Here is a 22,043-nt window from a genome sequence, read left to right as displayed (position 1 = left end):
CACTGAGCCCTGTCGAATCTTCACCATCCCCCCCCAGACCTCCCACTGACTGAGCACCAACGGTCAGTCCTAAGCAAGGGGCTCACCTTTGTACCCCTACGACCACACATCAACGAATACCAGTCACGTGTGGACTTAGAGCAGTTTTTCCGCTGCCTTCACCTCCACGCTTACTTCTTCAACCGGGAACCTAACCCTCTCTCCACTGACCCCTTCACCCGCTTCCAACACAAGTCCTCCTCCTGGACACCACCCCCAGGCCTCCTACCCTCCCTCGACCTCTTCATCTCCAACTGCCATCGAGACATTTTGCAGAACACCTCTGCTCGGTTCGCAATAAACAACTGCACCACCCAGTCGCGAACCATTTCAGCTCCCCCTCCCATTCTTCAGATGACATGTCCATCATGGGCCTCCTGCAGTGCCACAATGATGCCACCCGAAGGTTGCAGGAACAGCAACTCATATTCCACTTGGGATCCCTGCAGCCCAATGGTATCAATGTGGACTTCACAAGCTTCAAAATCTCTCTCTCCACCCCCCCCCCCCCCCGCCCCCACTGCATCACACAACCAGCCCAGCTCGTCCCCTCCCCCCACTGCATCCCAAAATCAGCCCAGCCTGTCTCTGCCTCCCTGACCTGTTCTTCCTCTCGCCCATCCCTTCCTTCCACCCCAAGCCACACCTCCATTTCCTACCTACTAACCTCATCCCACCTCTTCGACCTGTCTGTCTTCCCTGGACTGACCTATCCCCTCCCTACCTCCCCACCCATACTCTCCTCTCCACCTATCTTTTCTCTCCATCTTCGGTCTGCCTCCCCCTCTCTCCCTATTTATTCCAGAACCCTCTCTCCATCCCCCACTCTGATGAAGGGTCTAGGCCCGAAACGTCAGCTTTTGTGCTCCTGAGATGCTGCTTGGCCTGCTGTGTTCATCCAGCCTCACATTTTATTATCTTGGATTCTCCAACATCTGCAGTTCCCATTATCTGTGGTATTTTCCTAATAGTTTTGCGTGGGAGCAGAACCCAGGGGCTCCCTCATATTTGAAATACTATGCATTGCTCCAGTTGTAAAACAGTGTGGGCTTTAATTTCTCATGAGCAGCCCCACAGGAGGCAACTAATATTTGAGGAAGTTATCGATACTCTCACGAACCATGCATTATTCCCTGTGAGCAGATTGTGATATGCTTTTGTTGTCTTAAAAATGAGTGAGATCAAATGTGATGTTCCTTTTTCATCTATGTGGGCAACAAATCTAATACACTAGCTGTCAGCCGACAAACTTTGCGTGTTAGTAGCCGCAGCATATAATATTCTAGTAATGTCAATATCAAATAAGATGGTCCAATTAAACAGTCAAGTGCAGCAATCTCAATGGTAACCATGGGTCGTATCCAGCCAGCGGGTCATTCAGCATTGCCACAGGCTGTGGAGCCTGTTTCGACTGCTTCCTGATGTGGAATTTCCTGAGACGCAAACATTTTCAAATATGAGGTTTAATTCCCTGTCATTTATGAAGTCCCCAGTCTTGGTTACTTGTGCTGTGGGGAGGAGCTATGACAAATCAGCCACTTCTTGACAAAAGGAACAGAACTCATCCATGAACTGCTGATGTGGAAAGCAGATTGTAAATATTAGGAGTATTATATTCATGTTGAGACATCTGAGAATGGAACACACTGCATGGAGAAGAGTTGAATTTTATTGGACTCCCTGTAAGTTTCCAGTCAAAATATTTTGTACTTTTACAAATTTTAGAAATGAAGTTTTTTTTAAAATATTGCAGCAATTGTATCATAGATGGACCATGGTTTCTCTTGTCATTCTGCTGTTGTGTTACAGCAAAAGTTATTGAGCAAACTTGATCCAATTTTTATTCTTAAACTGAAGAATTGCGTAATAATTATTAAGGATATGATTTTGTTCAGTGCCATTCACATTAGGAGAACAGGCTCCTTCAATGGGTAGCTGAAGCTATTGAAATATTTTGGTAATGAGCAGGTCTAGTTTCTCTTGAGTAGACATAGATTGTCTGAATCTATGCAGTTATAGAGATGTACAGCACAGAAACAGACCCTTCGGTCCAACTCATCCATACCGACCAGATATCTGAAATTAATCTAGCCCCATTTGCCAGCATTGGGCGCATATCCCTCGGAAACCTTCCTACTCATGTGTCCTTCCAGATGCCTTTCAAATGTTGTGATTTTACCAGCTTCCTCCACTTCCTCTGGCAGCTCATTCCACATACAAACCATTCTCTGCACGAAGAAGTTGCTCCTTGGGTCTCTTTTAAATCTTTCCCCTTTCACCTTAAACCTGTGCCCTCCAGTTTTGGACTCCTGTACCCTGGGGAAAAGGCCTTTCAACCTATCCATGTCCCTCATGATTTTACAGCCCTCTGTAAGGTCACCCCTCAGCCTCCAACCCTCCAGGGAAAATAGCCCCAGTCTATCCAGCCTCTCCCTATAGCTCAACCCCTCCAACCCTGGCAACATCCTTGTAAATCTTATCTGAACCCTTTCAAGTTTCACAACATCCTTCCTATAGCAGGGAGACCAGAAATGAATGCAGACCACAAAAGTGGCCTAACCAATATCCTGCACAGCTGCAATGTGACCTCCCAACTCCTATATTTGATGAACTGACCAATAAAGGCAAGCATACCAAATGCCGCCCTCACTATCCTGTCTACCTGTGACTCCACCTTTCAAGGAACTATAAACCTGCACTCCAGGGTCCCTTGGGGGAAGTGTATTGAGATGGATAGAAAGTTGGTTGGCAGAGAGGAAACAAAGATTAGAAATTAATGGGACCTTTTCAAATTGGCCGACAGTAACTGCCACAGGGATCAGTGCTGGGACCCCAGCTTATCATCAATATATATTAATGATTTTGGACGAGGGAACAAAACGTAACATCTACGTTTGCAGACAATACCAAGCTTGTGTGGGAGGGTGAACTGTAGCAAGGATGCAGAGATCCTTCAACATGATCTCAACAGGTTGGGTGAGTGGGCAAATCAATAGAAGATGCACTATAATTTGGATAAATGTGAGGTTACTCACTTTGGAAGCAAAAGCAAAAAGACAAAATACTACCTGAATGGCTGCAAATTGGGAGAGGTAATGTGCAGTGGGGCCTGGGTCTCCTTGTGCCCCAGTCGTTGAAGTAAGCATGCAGGTGCAGCAGGCGGTAAAGAGGACAAATGGTATGTTGGCCTTCGTTGCAAGAGGTTTTGAGCACAGGAGTGGAGATGTGTTGTTGCGATTGTACAGGGTCTAGATGAGACCACATCTGGAATATAGTGTGCACTTTTGGTTTCCTTTTCTGAGGAAGGATGCTCTTGCTCTTGAGGGAATGCAGCGAAGGTTTACCAGGCTGTTTCCGGGGATGGTGGGACTGGCATTATGAGGAGGGATTGACTAGGTTGGGATTGTTTTTGCAGAAGTTCACACGAATGTGGGGAGTGGATTTCGTACAGATTTACAAAATTCTGACAGGACTGGGCAGGGTAGATACAGAGAAGATGTTCCCGATGGTGGGTGTGTCTGGAACTAGGAGTCACCGTATGAGGATTCGGGATAAACGGTTTAGGTCGGAGATGCGACATTTCTTTACCCAAAGAACGGGGAGCCTGTGGAATTCATTACCACAGGAAGTAATTGATGTCAAAACATTGAATGTATTCAAGAGGCAGTTAGTTATAGCACTTGGGGTGATTGGGATCAAGGGTTATGGGGCGAAAGCAGGATTAGGCTGTTGAGTTGGATGATCAACCATGATCATGAGGAATGATGGAGCAGGTTCCAAGGGCAGAATGGCCCCCTCCAGCTCCTATCTTCTATGTTTTTATGTATGGTTCTTTGTTCAGTAACACTCCCCAGGACCTTGCCATTAAGTGTAGGAAGCCCTGCTCTGATTCAAGGCGATGACATTTGGATACAGTGGCTGTGTTGTCACTGCTTTTTTCACAAATTTGGTGAATATTGGTCCTACTTATCTTGGGGATTACATTCTTGAGAATGGGATATTTTCTGTTTGCTCACTGCATGTCCAAGTTGCAGTGCTTCCAAGTCAGGTATAGCACGGGGTTAGATCTAGGGCAATGCTCCATCAACTATGCATTATTCTTGGACTGACTGTCCTACTGTACCAAACCAGCCATGTGGATGTGTTGAATGAGCGTGATAGAAATACATTATGCTAGTTTTATGCTGTGGGTTTGGTGCAGGTCACATTCATTTAGTTGAAGACCATTGCAGACTTTCCCTTCAATCCGCCTGGGTTGAATTAGAAACCAAGCCCTGTCTTTTCGAATCAACCTTGAAATTGAAATAGTCGGTAGTGCCCAGAGATAAAAGGAAGAACCATCCTCTCTATTCTGCATTGACTACATTTACAGTGATGGAAAGAGGGCAGACAGATGCTGTGCACAAGAGTTTGATTTGTATTGGACTTTGTTCATTCAGCTTTTTCCCAGATTGCTCTACAGGGACTGCAAAAGTATTTAAATATTTCTGTTTTTTGTAAATGTTCACATTGCAAATGTTTTATGGCTTAAGTTGCATTTTCCCATGAACTCCCAATTTCTTGCCAGTATCACCAGCTGCTGCTGTGCACATTTCCTGCAAAGCTCGAAGTGCCCATTGCGTTTGTTAGGAAGAATGCAACAGTGGATGGGAATACACTTCTGTTTCTGTGTAGTTGCCAGTATTTACATTGTCTAGGCTTACCAAGGACCGATGAGAACCATTTATAAAAGCAACACTTATAAAGTATTTTTAATCGACCTCTTTGGATGTGTGTTATGACTCGGGTGAGACTTGAATCCAAACCACTGTCCCAGAGGTAGGGACACAGCCACTGCTTCACAAGAGCCCAAGCTTATAACCTGTCAAGCAGCCTGACTATTTTGGGCAATGCATTATGTACTTATCAGCTTGAACAATTTGTGCTGATTTCAAGCAAATTCTAGCATTCAGACCATTTCACTGAATTTGCCTCTCCATTATAGTGTAGTTATCTTAGTGTGCCCATTGACTAAAGCGAAAGCAGCTGCAATATCATTTCATATTTTCATTTCAAAATAACTTGTTCACGTACTTTTGTTTTTTTAAACTGTTGTGTATTATGGATAAACAATATTTAAGATCAATTCACACCCTAAATGTAATGCTTTGTACATTTCCTTTTCCAAATCCCCCCAAATTTTTCCCTCTCTCTGGCATAAGGAGCATATGACCTTGGAGCAGGAATAAGCCATTCAGCCCTTCAAGCATCCTCTATCCTTTGATAAAGATCATGGCTGATTTGGCTTTGGTCTCCATTGCACTTTGCTGTCTGCCCCCCTAAACCTTGGGGTTCTCAAAAATCAATCTAACTTGGCCTTTAATATGTTCAAAAATCCTGGCTCCACTACTTTCTGGGGGTGAGAATTCCACTGACTAATGACTACTTGAGAGAAAAGATTTCTCCGTATCTCAACCTTAAGAGGGAGACCTCTTAATCTTAGCCTATGGCCCTTCGCTGCAGTCGCCTACATAAGAGGAAACAGTTTCCATGTCTCCACCCTGTCAAGTCCACTCAGGATCTTGTATATTTAAATAAAATTACCTCTCATTCTTCTCAACCCAACCTGTTCAACCCTTCATACAATCATACATATTTGGAGCAGACCTAGGCCATTCAGCTGTTCAAGCCTGCTTTACCATTCAATAATATCAAGGTTGATCTTACAACCTTGAATTCACATTCTCACCTATTCTGACAGCATTTTCAACCCCTTGCTTAGCAAGAATCTATCCACTGCTGCCTTAAAAATATTCAAAGACTGTGCTTCCCTTTCAGGAAGAGTTCCAAAAACATTCAACCTTAGAAAAATTCACCTAATCTCTGTTTTAAATTTGTGATCCCTAGTTCCAGATTCGCTCATAAAAGGAGCCATTGTCTCCACATCTAACCTGTTACGGCCCTTCAAAATCTGGCATGTTTCAATCAGGTTACCTCTTACTCTTCTATTTTCTGCAATAACCTTTGATGTAGTGACATATAAAATGCCTTCTTGAAATCTATGTACAGTACATTCACCAGTTCTCCTTTTATCCCAGCATTTGCTACCTCCTTGAAAAACTCCAATAGATTAGTTAGACATGGTTTCTCTTTCACCAAACCACATTGACCCAGCCTGATGATCTTAAACTTAGCCAACTTTTCTGCTTTAACCATCTCTCAACTGTTTCTAACATTTTCCCTATGATAGCAATTGAGGCATCTAGCCTGTGGTTTACTGCTGCTGTCTCCCTTTTTGAATAAATGAGTTACACTTGTTATCTTCCAATCTATTGGTAGCTTCCCCAAGTCAAAGGAGTTTTGGAAAATGAAAATAAGTGCACCAACTGTCTCAATAGCCATTTCTTTCAAAATCCTTGAATGAGGTCCAACAGGACCCAAGTGTGTCAGCCCTCAGCTATAGCAATTAACTCAGTGCAGCTTCTCTAGTGATTATGGTTTTCCTGTGTTCCTCCTTCCTTCCCATTTCCAGTTTTATCACTGCTTCTGGGATGTTATTTGTATCCTCTATAGTGAAGATTATCTTTATAAAATCCCAGGAATGAGTCAAATGAATCTTCTCTGAACTGCTCCTCATTCAGTTGTATCCTTTCCAAATGCAAAGAAAACATCAAGAGAATTGACAGGCGTGGTCCATTCAACTGCAGAGGAGAGTTACGGCTGAGTCCACACCCATTCTTGCCAGGCAGTCGTGTACACATAACTACCAGATGACAGCACCTGAGTAGCAATCACCAGCTGGTAACCGTGGCTGATTTTATTTCTTCTTTTCACTGGGAAAGAAACCCTGAGCCCAACTGAATTTCTACTGCTCTGACTGAAATTGTCTGACTCAGTACAGCCTGGCAATCAAAGCTTAAAACCTTCCTGTAAAAGTTGGGTGCGATGCCAGGTGACCATCATTCTTTTTAAGCCAGCACTCCTTTCTCTGAACATCGACATGGTTTCTGAATTCAATTGAAAAGATGTTTCAGGATAACAAATGCTCCAAACCAAGTCCTAACTAGTTGGGTGATTCCAATTTGTATAATTCATAGGAGGGAATGTTAAGAATGTAGGCTGGGTGCTGAGATGATAGTGTGTCAAGCTGTGACCTTGTGATCACTGCTAATCTACCATTTAAAAATGAGTCAAGTGTTTGGAAATCTTAGCTATTTTTATCTTGCTTTTTCAATTCAGATTCCTGCAGCCAGTTCCCCAGTTGGAGGCCATGAAGTGTGTTAATTGTGGAACAATTGCAAATATGTTGAACCAGTTTTTTGGAGTCAGTATTGTGACACCATATGGAAACCAGATTTAACAGCACTAACCATGGGAGATGTCCTATGGATGCCAGGTTCTTCGAATGAATTAATAAGGCACTATAAATGCAAATCTACAGCTTAAACAGTGCAGCCCCTAATACACTGCCCAACAGTAAAGTTCCTAGCTAGTTATTAATAGGCTGGAGATTTTCCCTGTGACTGCTTGAGCCTGTAAAGGTCCAGTTATATAGCCTTGATTGCAGTGATGCTCCACAGTGATTTTAAGTATGACTAATGTTCTAACCCAATTCTGAAGTATAGCGCTTTCTTCTTTTCCTGAGTGTTTGATTCCTGAATCATCAGTGTAAATCACTTTCAGCCAGGATAGGATCAATTCTGCAGCAATGTGGCTCACTCCCCATAGTAGTCAAGGGCTGTCAAATAAAGTTCAGTTTGTTATGTTTGAGGGTTTAGTGGACTTTTATGATTGAATGTTCTTTTTACGAGCAGTGTATAGTATAGACACTCAGTTCTGGATTTGAATAGCACTAAAAATAAACTGTTCCATATTTTCTTCAGAGTAGATCCTGGATTGCATTTCAGTTCAAAAGGTTATCTTGCGCTTAAAAAGGTTGGTGACTACTTAGTAGATTGAATCAGGACCTTCCTACATGTGACTTGGTACCAACCAGAAGAATGGCCTGTTCTATGTGTCTGCACTCAGCCAATTTTCAATTTTGACTGCAATTTGAGTTGTTTTTCAATTTTTCTTTCGTTAATGCTTTTCTGTTTTCCACTCAGGATATGGACCTCCCATTTGATGCCTGGCATTATGTAATACATTGCAAGTTGTTCCAGCTACCAAAATATGAGCAGAGTTTTCAGAGCAAGTTGTTGGGGCAGCTTCAGGCTAACCCACAGCCAATGAGATGGATACTTGTGATAACACAATTTTATCAGCTTTATAATTACTGAGCATCAGTCAGTTAATAGCATGGCAGAGGTGTGCTCTCAACTGAATGCTCTCTTCTCTTGGGTAAACAGTGTTCCCTGTACCATAAACGATGTAAATGAAGAATGCTAGCACGCTTGACGTCATGAAAATCATGTTGCTGCATTTGCAAACAATGGGCACGAAGTGCAGTGCAAGATGGCATCCCCAAGCTGCCAATCTAACCAAATCTGTCCACGTTGCTTTCACTTGGTCTCCTGCAGGTGAAGATCAATGCAAAAGCAACATTTGTAATCCAGTGGCAAATCTGGTGTTGCTATGCATCCAAGGTAGCATTTCTATTCTTGTACGTGGCTTTGCTAACAATGTTTGAGAGACTGTGTTGCTGATCCATTTACTAGAAACTGATTGTTTCATGAGTAACGTTCCTACCACAAGTCATGGTTAATGAGTGATTTATGCATCAAAGTATTTTGTTTTCATCCTGATTCTTGTGTTTTGGCTCCCTCAAGTGAAAACCCAGCTCTCAGAGCACTTGTTATCCTTGTTGTGCTGTCATTTGAGTACTCATTCTTTTTCCTGTCTAGCATTCGGTTTTTTTCACCAATCTTTCAATCTCTGTTAATCAATGGCCAGAGGTTTGAGTTTCTGGGATGTGCTTAAAGCCTGTTTCACCGTACCTTGCAGCAATTTGAGGATGTGACACACAACACCCTTTTATCAATTGCACTCTGATGCTTGTTATTGCCCTGCATGCGCAAGTCAATTTGGTTGAGGCTGAAGTTGCTAGCCTTGATTTTAAAAACATTCTGTCCCAAACTGGTTAGATTGATGTGGTGAGATCAGTGCACTGTATCTTTGCACCAGTTTGCGGGTGGCGTTTGTCTCTCAGCTTGTAATTGACGAAGAGGCATTTATGCCCATATAGGAGTTTGAGTAAATATTAAAGCCTTGGTTATCCCAGTAAAGAGTTGTCACAACTCCAGGAAAATATCTCTTTTTGAAGTATTCAGATTGCTGAGAGTTTGGTATTTTAACTATTTATTTAGTTTCATTATTTGTCTTTCCTTTACCCACAGGCTATTGCTGTCTTCGAAGACTTGGAGAAATTGAATTCTTCTGGAGATGGTATATTAATTTAAAGTAGTTTTATTCTAAGGTTTCCTTGCACCCCATTGTCAGCAACACAACCCTTTGAGCACTGTTCAGTAAACTAGTGATTTTTTAAAAATAAGTTATTTTTCAGTACAGTGCTAGTTTGAGTATTTCAGTGAAACTTGGATATTAAGTTGACTGAGGGGGAAGTCACTGGGAGCTAGTTAAGGCAGGTGGGATGATGGATTGAGTAGATTGCCCCCAGGATGGGTGCTGGGACCTCCAGTGTTTCTGAACTAGATCTCAGATGAGAGAGGCTATTTAGTTAATCCACAGTAGCTAACTCCTTATATGACTCAGAGTTTTTAATCTTTGTTACCCCACCCAGAGCCAGGCACTGATTTCTCTTTGTGAAGGGGTACTTTCTTAATATTTATGCACCTACTGGTTAGTACCTCCTGAAATCTTGTCCTGAAGTCATTATTGACTTGGAAATAATGCTCAGGATATTAGGACTATTGTACAATCTACTTTCAAACTCAAGAATCCAAATTTTTTTAAGCCTGTCCCTTATAATGTAGTGCTCCAACATCAGGAGTCAGCCCTCTGGTCCTACTGTTCACTGTTTCCAGGCTTGAATGCATGAATGTTCAAAAATGAGCATAATATTCAAGGTAAAGCACTGTGCAGCTTGAACATTATGGCCACAGCCCAGTGGTCAGCAATAATTCTTTCACCTGAAAAGCCTCTTTGTAGAAACAAGCCTAACAAAGGCATTTTTCCCACCCCACCCTTGTCTGCCTTCCGGAGAGACCACTCTCTCCGCGACTTCCTTGTCCGCTCCACGCTCCCTTGCAACCGCGGGAAGTGCTACACTTGCCCCCACACCACCTCCCTCACCCCCATCCCAGGCCCCAAGATGACTTTCCACATCAAGCAGATGTTCACCTGCACATCTGCCAATGTTGTATACTGCCTCTGCTGTGAACGGTGTGGTTTCCTCTACATTGGGGAAACCAAGAGGAGGCTTGGGGACCGCTTTGCAGAACACCTACGCTCGGTTCGCAGTAAACAACTGCACCTCCCAGTCGTGAACCATTTCAACTCCCCCTTCCATTCCTTAGACAACATGTCCATCCTGGCCCTCCTGCAATGCCATAATGATGCCACCGGTAGGTTACAGGAACAGCAACTCACATTCTGCTTGGGAACCCTGCAGCCCAATGGCATCGATGTGGATTTCACCAGCTTCAAAATCTCCCCTCCCCCCACTGCATCCCAAAACCAGCCCAGCTCGTCCCAGCCTGTCTAACCTGTTCTTCCTCTTACCTATCCCCTCCTCCCACGTCAAGTCGCACCTCCATTTCCTACCTACTAACCTCATCCCGCCCCCTTGACCTGTCTGTCCTCCCCGGACTGACCTATCCCCTCCCTACCTCCCCACCCATCTTCGATCCGCCTCCCCCTCTCTCCCCATCCCCCTTTTCTGATGAAGGGTCTAGGCCCGAAACATCAGCTTTTGTGCACCTAAGATGCTGCTTGGCCTGCTGTGCTCATCCAGCTCCACACTTTGTTATCCTAAAATAAAAACTGTTGGGAGACAAAAGACAAAAAACATAAGGATTGGAGTAAAGGCATAAGTATGCCCTGAGAGGGAGTTTCTTCTAGAATGCAAAGAAATTTATGCAGTAATCTGATATGATTGAAAAGTCATTTGGTTTATCCTCTCTCTGAAATTTGAGAATGATAGCAGTTACCATTGAATTTTGTAAAATTTCAATCTTGTTCATGGGTTGGGCAGAAATCCTATTTGTACATTCCAGGAATTTTCCTATCTCTAGAATATGCATGTTTAGGTTTTGTACATTGCCCATAATCATGACGTGGCCATATCACTGGGGCAGATTTATCTCCAGCCAAACAGTGTTGTTTCATTAAAATAATCATGTGTAACTGTAAAATGCAGTGTTGTATCAGCTTTTTAACCCTGCCTTAAAACCTGGCTATTCAGCACATGAGAGAAATTCCCCTGTATGCCGTATTATGCTTTTCGTGTATATAATCCAGTTAATTCCAGCTTTAAATAATTGCCAGTGTTAAATGTTTGATGTCTGTGAATTGAATTATTTGATAAACTGTAAACAACTTGGAGAGCACAATGTTTTTGGTGGTCTGAAACTTTTATCATTTTAAGACCACCGTTGCAACACATTCCAAACCCCAAAGGTAGTATTTTGAAGCCTGGCCACTGAGGGACTATGCTTTTGATCAGGCAATTAGTAATTCAAAAGACATTTACATGGCCATGTGATTCTTGAATTTGCCATTTCTTGACTTACTGTCTTCAATCTTTGCATGTGATAGAGTCATGCAGCATGGAAACAGACCCTTCAGTCCAATTAGTCCATGCCAACCAAGTTTCCCAAAATAAACTAGTCCCAGCTGCCAGCATTTGGCCCATATCCCTCCAAACCTTTCCTATTCATGTACCTATCTGAATGTCTTTTAAATGTTGTTACTGTGCCCACATCCACCACTTTCTCAGGCAGTTCCTTGCACACACTAACAAGTTTTAAAAAAAAAGTTGCCCCTCTTGTCCTTCTTAAATCTTTCACTGCTCACTTTAAAAATATGCCCCCTAGTTTTGAACTCTTCCCCCACCCCACCCCAACCTGAGAGAAAAGACCTTTACTATTCAACTTATCACGATTATATAAATCTCTACAAGGCCACCCCTCAACCTCCTATACTCCAGTGAAAGAAGTCCCAGTCTATTTTTATAACTTAAGTCCTGCATCCCCAACAACATCCTGGTAAATCTTTTCTGAACTCCCTCCAGTTTAATAATATCCTCTCTATAACCGGGTGACCAGAACTGCACACGCTACCCCAGAAGACATCTCACTAACATCCTCTGCAACCTTAACATGACCTCCCAACTCCTATACTCAAGGATCTGAGCAATGAGGGCAAGCATGCTGGGAAAGCAACAAATTAGATGTTTTGCAGTGATGTTCAGCTCAGGGGTCATGGCTTTCAAACACCTTACCAAAGTTTTTGATTTGCCTGTATAGTATGGCATTGTGCTTGCTTTGTTGTTTGCTGTTTTTGACTGGTTGTAGTCAGTACCAAGACTATTATTGTTCCCTGTTGTCTTTTGGTCTCTTTCCTGCCTAATTCACAACCATTTTTATGGCATGTTTTCCATCTGCTGTGCATGATCTTGCACTTGTATCTAATTTGAGTTTCTTTTCTCATAATTCTGTACACAAGCCCATGTTCTCCTTGTATCTGCTTGGCTCTTTTGTCAGACTTGATTCCCTCACCCTTGATGTGGTGCCATCTGTGTTTCTGAATTCTAGTGACCTTTGCAGATCAGAAATAAAGAAAGTTCCAGCACCAATCCCTGGGGTGTATCACTCAGTACATTTCCACAGCCTGACCTCATGCTGCTTGTTAAGATATTTACTGCCTTGTGTTTGTGAAGCACCTTTTTGCTTGGAACTTCAAAGAATTTCTGCAAGTGTTGGTATACTGTTTAGGATATTGATGCTTTTTGATTTCAGTGGCTCCATAAGCATATGCCCAGAAGCCGTGGGTGGCAGGTAAAGTTTATGTCCATATTCCCATTAATTTCGATACATTTTGCGCTAACATTTTTCTGGTTTACAATTGATCTGTCAATAAGGTAGGAGGACCAAAAAACAGTGCTTTCGAAGCCTCTAATCACAAAATTCAAACGGGAAAGCTGCAAGCAAGTCATCAGCGCAGATTGCGTAGAGCTGCCTAGGCCTACGGGAGTACCTCTGCTCTGGGCTTGTTTTCTGGTCACTTTTGAGCACCCCGTACTAGATCACGGGCTTTTAAATTTTCATTTGGAATGTCACTTCCTTAACATTTGGATAGATTAGATCAGTCCCCTCTCAAGACCAAAACTATGTTGACAGCGGCTCATTGCCTGCGTGAAACTTATCGAATGTAAGATTTGCTCCCAGTCGATTCTATTATGCTACTTGTTATTGATGTTGGACTTGCAGCTCTGTAGTTACCTGGGCTTCTTCCATTGCTTTTCTTCAAGGTAACTATGAGGGTTGATTTCCTATCCAGTGGGACCATTCCTGTGTCTTTCATGATGACTGTTAACAAGTCGTAGGTTTCATTCCTGACTTGTTTTTGAGAATTTATTGCCTTTTTTATTCTTTTAATCCCCTCTTCAGCAATCATACCTGTAAGAAAGCCATCCTTCATTGCCATGGAATTGTACAAGTTGAGTACTAGTTTGCAATGTTGGTTTAATTAGCTTATGTCAGGTGTTTTCATTTTGGAGTGGTACTACTTCCATCTCCATTATACTGTACGATACGCATACCTCTACTGAATGGAGGTGAGAGTTCCTCTATGGCTTATTCTAATTCACTGGATCAGATAATAGTTAGAAATATTTACTAGCTTAAATCCTAAACTACTGTGTTTTCAGTTTATATAAAGTTGGTTAAAATTCCTCACTGAAATGATTTTATTTTTTCCACACAACTTTTCACACTGTAATATCTCCTATTTACTTTGGTTCTAAATTGTTGGGTCAATCATGGGAAATATCCTCGTTCCCTTTGCATTCTATACTTTTTTTGGAATGCTTAACCCATGCCAGTGAGTCTGGTGTCTGAGAGCCCCTCCACCTCTTCACCATTTGAGAATTAACCATATTTTGGAGATATTACAACACCAAAATTCCATTCCTCCTTTACTTAATTGATTTTTTTTTCTTATTTGGTCTGGTTTCTTTGTCCTTCCTTACCAGTTTAGGTTCTTGTCCACTAACCTATATATTCTCTTTGTAAGAACATTGATACCAGAATGGCAAGCCCTACCTCGTGAATGTTCTGTCAAAGGAATCTAAAACTGTCAATTCTCCACTTTGCTCTGTGCTGCACATCTAAATCTGTTTTGGTTTCACTGGCCCAGTGCATTAGTGAGAATAGCCCTGAAAGAGAGGATGCAGGTTTATCTTAACACTTTATGATGTCCTCCAGTTGCTTGGAAGTGTTTTGCAATACCTTAATTGCTTCTAAAATGCAATCATTGTTACGTGCGCCAATGCATGCAAATTTTATGCACAGCAATTTTCACAAGCTTCAAATGAAATGAGTGATCAGTTTAACATCTGTTACCTGTGGTGGTGTTGAATGAGGGAGCATTGTTGATCACGGTGCTACAAAAGCTCTCTATTAAATAGCGCCCTGGAATCTTTAACATTCGCCTAACCAGGTAGATAGGGCCTCCATTCAGTGTCATATTCAAAAGGTGTCAGCTCTGCCAATGTAATAGTTCCTCAGACCTGCTCTGAGAATATTGGCCTAGACCCACAACCTTCTGACATAAGTCAAAGTTATCCAACTGTGTCAAGCTGAGAACCCTCAAGGTTAACACGTAGCTTGGAATATAACTCACATTGTCTTGCAGGACTGTTCTTTCTTGTCATTAGATTTGTGAGCTGCAGCTTCTGGTTCTTTTCCTCAACCTGTATTTTGTCCCTGTCTGGGTGCCGTTGAACCTATACCGCATTCAGGACTGCTGAGATGGAAAAGGGGCTGACTACACTCCTCATCCTGGGATACCTGACTTCAGTTGTTTTCTCGGATGGTGTCATTCATTTCCCTACTGATAATCTCTTGCTTCGCTGTGGTATGGTGTTACAAATGATTACCACTCTCTCTACCCCTGTACTTGTTGTCAGCTTTTTATAATTAATAAAACAAATGTGTACAGCTGTTGGACCATCCCACAGTGCTGGGGTTTTCTGGTTCTGAATTCTCCAGTCAGTCTGCTTCTACAAGCAGTCACCTTGCATCATTGTTTCTGTCATCAAGGTGATTGCTTTCTGGCGTGTATCTTCCAGGGATCTATCCACTTCAAGCATGTATGGAGTGTAGTCAGCTGGTTATTGTGATAAACATTTACAGTATTCAGTATTTACAGAGCCCTTTTTAACATAAAGTTTGTTTATATTGCCAAATGCAGTTTAAATACAGAAAATCCCTGGTTGTGATGAGAGACACAGCGAAGCTTGCCAGAATGCCATGAGTTTAGAAACTCAACAAAAGTTGATTCAATCAATAGACAACCGAAATTAGGTGGGATAGCAATTACTGATCGGGCAACCAAAGAACTCCTTAAGGTTCTAGACAGTACTTGTTGGGCGCAATTCTAGTAAATGCAAGATACACTGAGAGTGAGGGATGTTGTAAAGACTGTTCACCTTGCTGAGGGAAGAGGCTGCATAAGATCTGGATATGGGCCATGTTCAAGCATTGCAAAGCAGTAATAAACTTAAGCTGAGCTAATTTGGCCATTCCATCGAATACAAATCTGGCATTGTGCTTTGGCCCTTTGTTACAGTGCTGTGGTCAGGCTGTATCTTCAATATGCTGTCAAGCTCGTTTCACTGAAACCCAAACCTGGGAAGCACTGGGGATGGGGACATTTCTGGTGTCGGAACTGAAATACTGTATGCATATAGAAAATCCTGGATTTTTCATTGGAAGGAGGATAATGAGAGGAATAAAGCTACCTAAGTAGCATATGTGTTCAAATTACACTGACTGTGATACGAAAGGAAATGGATTTTAAGGATATAAGTTCAGGACTGATGTCAGGAAGCACTTAATGATGTAGTGAAAAGACCTGAGGTAAAACAGGAGTCATTCAAAAGGTAGTTAGATGCTGTGGAAGTTGCTATGGAAAGTATAGCTGGATGGACCAAATGACCTCCCTCACTTGGCAATTCTATAATCAGACTTGGAACCTGCTGAAAGGAATCAGAAATAATGGAAAATGCTGAAGACTTACTTGTAGCTGTAAACATTAACTGCTAATTTTTAATACTATCAAGTTCCCATTTAAAATTCAGTTAACTATACCCAGCATAGAATCTGTCGCAGTCATTTTAACAACAAATGAAAATGGTCAATATTTGAAAATAAAAGTCTTATTTACAGTGAACTCTGTTGTATTAGCCTGCCAATGTATATTTTTTGGTGAAGACCGCTGTCTTGGTCAGCACTTAAAATGTGGGTTTGCTAGAAAATATATCTCGTAATATCCATACAAACATATGTTAGGAGCAGGAGTGTGCTATTCGGCCCCTCTAGCCTACTCCACCATTCAATAAGATCACGGCTGATTGTGGCCTCAAATTCATATTCCTATCAGCCTCCAATAACCTTTGATTTCCTTTATTAATCAAGAATCGATTTACCTCAGCCTTACAACTATTCAATGAGTCTGCCTCCTGCTTTGGGATAGAATTTGAAAGACCCACAAGCAAATTCAAGCTCCTAGTATGATGCCAGAATTGTTCTGGTTCACGTGTGAAATTGTGTTCACTTTTTAGGCCTCAGCAGCTAGTTCCCCTCAACTGTGCACTGAGCAAACACTCAATTCTAGCAACCAAATGAAAGGAAGATCTGAACTAATTTATTCAAATTGCTTCTTTGGTCACAATTAGTGACTTGTTTCACTGCCTTAAGACCTTTTCTGTGCGATTGTGGTATCACTACATGTGATTCCAAATAGTCTTTATTCATACTTTTGGACCCATTTTGTACAGTAGCTTTATGTAAATGGAGATTATGGCTTTTTTTAAAGTAGGTAGAATATATACTTTTTACCGCTTTTTAAAAGAATTGCTGGTTCTCCTACTGTCCATACCTGTGGTAATCAATAGTCCCAACCCATTGGCAGAAATCATTTTTTCACCCTCTGAGCCAAAGAACCAATTGTATAAAGGCAAATAATCTAAAATTATTCCAAGTCAAAGAGGGGAAAAAATGAATTTGTAATACTTCTTTTAAAAAAAACTTGAATTTGTTCCAGGAGATTGTCATTATAACGATTTACACTGTGATTCCTGAAAAATTTCCTACTTGTGATTCCAGCCAGTCCTACACATTTGACTGAAATAATGCCACCTGAAGTAGCTGGGATTGTTAACATTCTTTCTTTCATTGCAGCGAACAACTCCAACAATGAAGTCTACACTCGCTTTATGAAGTCGCACAGATGCTATGATCTTGTTCCCACCAGCTCCAAACTTGTAGTATTTGATACTTCTCTGCAGGTAATGTAGGAATGTGGAGTTCTGCTACTGTTAAACCATTGTAATTATTCCAACTCCATGGAACATGTGTACATATGTTAATCCCAAATTCAAAATGCTAATAGATTATATGCAGTGCCTTAAGGATGTCTTTCTTATTACATCCGCCATTGTTTCCAAACCCTTTGCCTGCAACTCATTACTTTGAGGTGGGTGAACTACTTTTATGTCTAAACAGGTGCCATTTACTGCAGGAAGTGAATGATTATTAATTTGTTTTGGACAATGTTGTTTGGGGACAAAATATTGAGCAGGGTGGCAGGAAAATTCCCCGCTTTTTCATAGGATCCTGAAACACGCCTGAACCAGTTGGGCAGGTAGGTAAGGACTTGGACTTGCCTGTTGACTGGACAGCAATGCACTGACAATAAAGTACTCTTCCAGCACTGCAATCAAGCGCCAGCTTAAATTAGAGGTTTCTAAACTTGTGTTAGGTACACAGAGGCATAACATGGTGCTTCTGGAATGCATGTTAAATTTAAACCAATATCCTGACTTTTATTTGTATGCACTAAGTTGCTGATGTGATTAAACTTTGGCTGAATTACCAGGATTTGGGAACTGTTTGTGACATGATTGCAGACTGGACACTCAGAGTTCAAGTTAAGCACTCAAAATCTTGAGTAAGACTTGAATCTGTCAGTGAAAGTTGGGAATGCTGTCTACTGAATGAAGCTGAAACAAGATATGAGACTCATCAATTTTTATTGTCTAACGCCCAAAATTTGCCTCAAAAAAAAATGTCAAAGCAACTGAGTATATTTGGTGCGTTAATGGCCTGTCCCACAGGTAGGTAAATAATTTGGACGATCAATTTACCTCCTATAGTTATAAGCATCTCTTCCAATCACACAACGAGAGAAATCGGTTACTCGGTTTAGCTGATTAAATGGCTCACGAAGATCTGAAGGAGCTGAATTCACACGTGACGACCTTCTAAGTGTTGGGGAGAATTTTAATTACCAAAGACAGTTCTCATATGACAGGCCTTTCATCTGTATTTTCTCCTTTTGAGTATTAAATTCAGTGGTACATGTCATTTGATCTTTATAATCTGCTGAGAATATTGATGGCAAATAAAATTGGACTCAACTGGAGTTGGAAAGTGTAATATGGTAGGCTTGTGTAAGCATAAATGTTCACTATTAGTTGTCAAAACAAAACTTGATTGCCTTGCTGACTGCCTACTCTTATGGGCAAGGATTATAGTGCTGCTACAAAACTGCTTTTTAACTGGCCAAGGGTTGAAGTTTGTGGAATGCCAACGTGGGGCCAATAGTTAGATTTAATCCAACTGAATTAACTATTCTTCATCTTAATGGAGCATGACTAATGGAAAATGACCAGGATGGACCTGAAATCAAACTGCTAAAGTGGGGGAAGGCCTTACTTTGACTTTTTTAATAACAAGATAAAATTGGATATGCTTTGGCCAAAGCTAAGTAGGACACTTGCCTTTCTTAGCCAAGGCATAGAGTTTAAGAACAGGGAGGTGCTGCTGGAGTTGTATAAAATCTTAGTTAAGCCACAGCTAGAGTATCATGTGCTGTTCTGGAATCCACATTACAGGAGGAATGTGTTAGCACTGGAGAGGGTGAAGAGGGGATTTATCAGGATGTTGCCTGGGCTGGGGCTGGGGTTTAACTTGTGAAAGGAGGTTGAATAGACTGAAGTTGTTTTCCTTGGAGTTAAGGAGACTGAGTGGGGGACATGGTTGAGCTTTAACTTTTATAAAGTGATGAGGGACATAGGCAAGGTAGACAGGAAGAAACCTTCCCCTTGGTGGAAGGATCAATGACGAGGGCACGGATTTAAGGTAAGGGACAGGAGTTTAAAAGGGATGTGAGCAAAAAAGTTTTCATTCGAAAAAAGGTGCTGGGAAATTCGGGCGCGCCTGCCTGAAAGGGCGATTGTGGCAGCAACCCTCATGACATTTAAGAAATATTTAGATGTGCACTTACAGTGCCAAAACACATAAGGCTGTGAGCCAGCGTTGGAACACAGGATTAATATAGTTAGGTTGTTTTCGACCAGCTGTAGTCCTCTGAATCGGAAGTGAAAGCCTGACCTGGCTTTCTTTTGTTTAAACCCCCTGTCCTTCTAAGCATGTTACAGGTGACTTCAGTATCAAATACAGAACCTCCTTTTGCTTCTGTGACCAAGGAGCACCAAGAAAGCCCAGTCACATTTTAAAACAAGAAATGTATCACAGTCTCTGCATTTTAGGGGTAAAATTAAAAAATTTCTGATCCCAGCTGACACTATTATTGGATGATTCCAATTGTAGACTGCAATCTGGCTTGATTAAATTTAAAAAGAAAACTCTGGTGGTCATTCATTGAAGCATAAGTATGCAACCCTGCAGATTTGATTTTAACACAATTATGCTTAAATGTAGAATGATAGTCATACAGCACAGAAACAGACCCTTCAGTCTGACTCCTCCATGCTGACCAGATATCCCAATGTGAACAAGTCCCATTTTCTAGCGTTTTGGCCCATATCCCTCTGAACCCTTCCTATTGATGTACCCATCCAGATGCCTCTTAAATGTTGTCATTGTACCAGCCTCTACCACTTCCTCTGGCAACTCATTCCATACAAGCACCACCCTCTGTGTGGAAAAAAAATTACCCCTCAGATCTTTCTTAAATCTGTCCCCTCTCACCTTAAACCTATGCCGTCTAGTTTTGCACTCCCATAGCCAGGGAGAACACCTTGGCTATTCACCCTATCCATGCCCCTCATGATTTTATAAACCTCTATAAAGTCACCCCTCAGCATCCGACGCTCCAGGGGAAAAAAGGCCCCAGCCTTTAGGTTCCATTCGGGTTTCTAATGAAACACTTCTGATCTGGAATTTTCGAAAAGTGCCCTTACACTAAAGTGACCTATTTCCGAACTGTTCTCAACGAACTACCTTCTCCAGAAGAAACTGTTTTGATGCCTGACCCCAGCCAAGTGTTCTGTGAACTGAAAACAAAAGCCTTTGCAAGCTGAGTTTTTTTCAAAGCAGAAATTAATTCTAGATCCCCCTAGACCAAAAGCAAGCTGATGCCTTTACTATCTCTGCACTGTGAGCGGTTTACAATCCTGTTATCACTCCAGGAAGGGCCCAGTTACCTGTTCTTTGACACAAACCGGTTTAAAATCAGGGCTCCAGGAAGACTGACAAGTTAATTATTAAATTCTTTCATTCAGTTAGACCAAATTCCATATACCACAACTTCAAAAGCTAAACTCTAAAATAAATGACATTAATTTCTATAAATCTCACACCTTATGTCTCTCCACTGGATGTGCATTTCAGAAGATGGCTCATGTACAAAACTTCCTATTCATAATGATTAATGTGGGAAAAATATGGGGATGCTTCAAGTATTAGCCCCCCAAAAAAGTTGTTGATAGACAACTCTCACTTCTAAATTGGATGTACGCCTTTGTATGGCGCACTAAGTCAAACAGTGAAATTTAGAATTTGCCCCATGAATGAGGAGGTTTTAAGCTGGACATGGAAATTTGCCAACTTACTGAACTTAATGCTCACGTTAAGCTTTCTAATTAGGTTTCGGCTTTGGTTCAGATGAAAGCTTCCTTGACACCAACAGCATGTTCTAACCTCAGCATCCAATGTTGGAGCGTCCTTTTGCACTGCATTAATGTGGCATTTCAACTGCCTCAAGTAAGCATGCATAAGGTTGGCTTGATTGAAAGCAATTGTTAAAGGAAACTGAGCACAAAATGACTCCATAGGAATTGCACCTCTATTCAGTGCACCAGTTCTACCCAAACAGTTCATATAATCCCTACAGTGTGGAAGCAGGCTATTCGGCCCAACAAGTCCATACCAACTCTGAAGAGCATCCCACCTTCTTCACCCCCACCCCCCTGTATTCTCCACAGCTAATCCTCCTAACTTACACATCCCTGGGCACTACGGGAAATTTAGCATGGCTGATCCTCCTAATTTGCACGTGTTTGGACTGTGGGAGGAGAGCGGAGCACCTGGAGGAAGCCCACGCAGACACTAGGAGAATGTGCACACTCCACACAGACAGTCGCCCGAGGCTGGAATTGAATCCGGGTCCCTGGCGCTGTGCAGCAGCAGTGCTAACCACTCCATGCAATTACTTGGACTCCCTACGGTATCTTTTAAATAGCTAAGCAGGTCATTCAGTTGCTTGTCTTGGGACAGTAAGGCAAAGGCATTTACAATTGAACAACATTTTCCCACAGATCTATAGAGTGAAATTATCTAGGCTAGATTTAAACACTGATCAGAGATAATGGGAACTGCAGATGGTGGAGAATCCAGGATAACAAAGTGTGAAGCTGGATGAACACAGCAGGCCAAGCAGCATCTCAGGAGCACAAAAGCTGACGTTTCGGGCCTAGACCCTTCACACTCTAATGAAGGGTCTAGGCCCGAAATGTCAGCTTTTGTGCTCCTGAGATGCTGCTTGGCCTGCTGTGTTCATCCAGCTTCACACTTTGTTATCTTAGGTTTAAACACTGG

General features: G+C 41.9%; 1 protein-coding gene across 3 annotated transcripts in view; it reads left to right on the top strand.

Moving 5' to 3' along the window:
* The window catches only part of LOC125448260 (5'-AMP-activated protein kinase subunit gamma-1), a 54,550-nt gene that overhangs the window by 11,511 nt on the left and 20,996 nt on the right, over window positions 1–22,043 (top strand). For 2 of the 3 annotated variants that reach the window (XM_048523415.2, XM_048523417.2), the window contains exons 2-3: window positions 9,354–9,402; window positions 17,382–17,488. In XM_048523415.2, coding sequence (XP_048379372.1) covers window positions 9,354–9,402; window positions 17,382–17,488 — 156 coding nt within the window. The remainder of the gene's footprint in view (window positions 1–9,353; window positions 9,403–17,381; window positions 17,489–22,043) is intronic. The other variant, XM_048523416.2, reaches the window with a different exon arrangement.

This window comes from Stegostoma tigrinum, chromosome X (assembly GCF_030684315.1).
Source record: "Stegostoma tigrinum isolate sSteTig4 chromosome X, sSteTig4.hap1, whole genome shotgun sequence".
NCBI lineage: Eukaryota > Metazoa > Chordata > Chondrichthyes > Orectolobiformes > Stegostomatidae > Stegostoma > Stegostoma tigrinum.
Note: the sequence above shows the minus strand (reverse complement) of the source record. Positions and strands in the feature narration are given on the sequence as shown.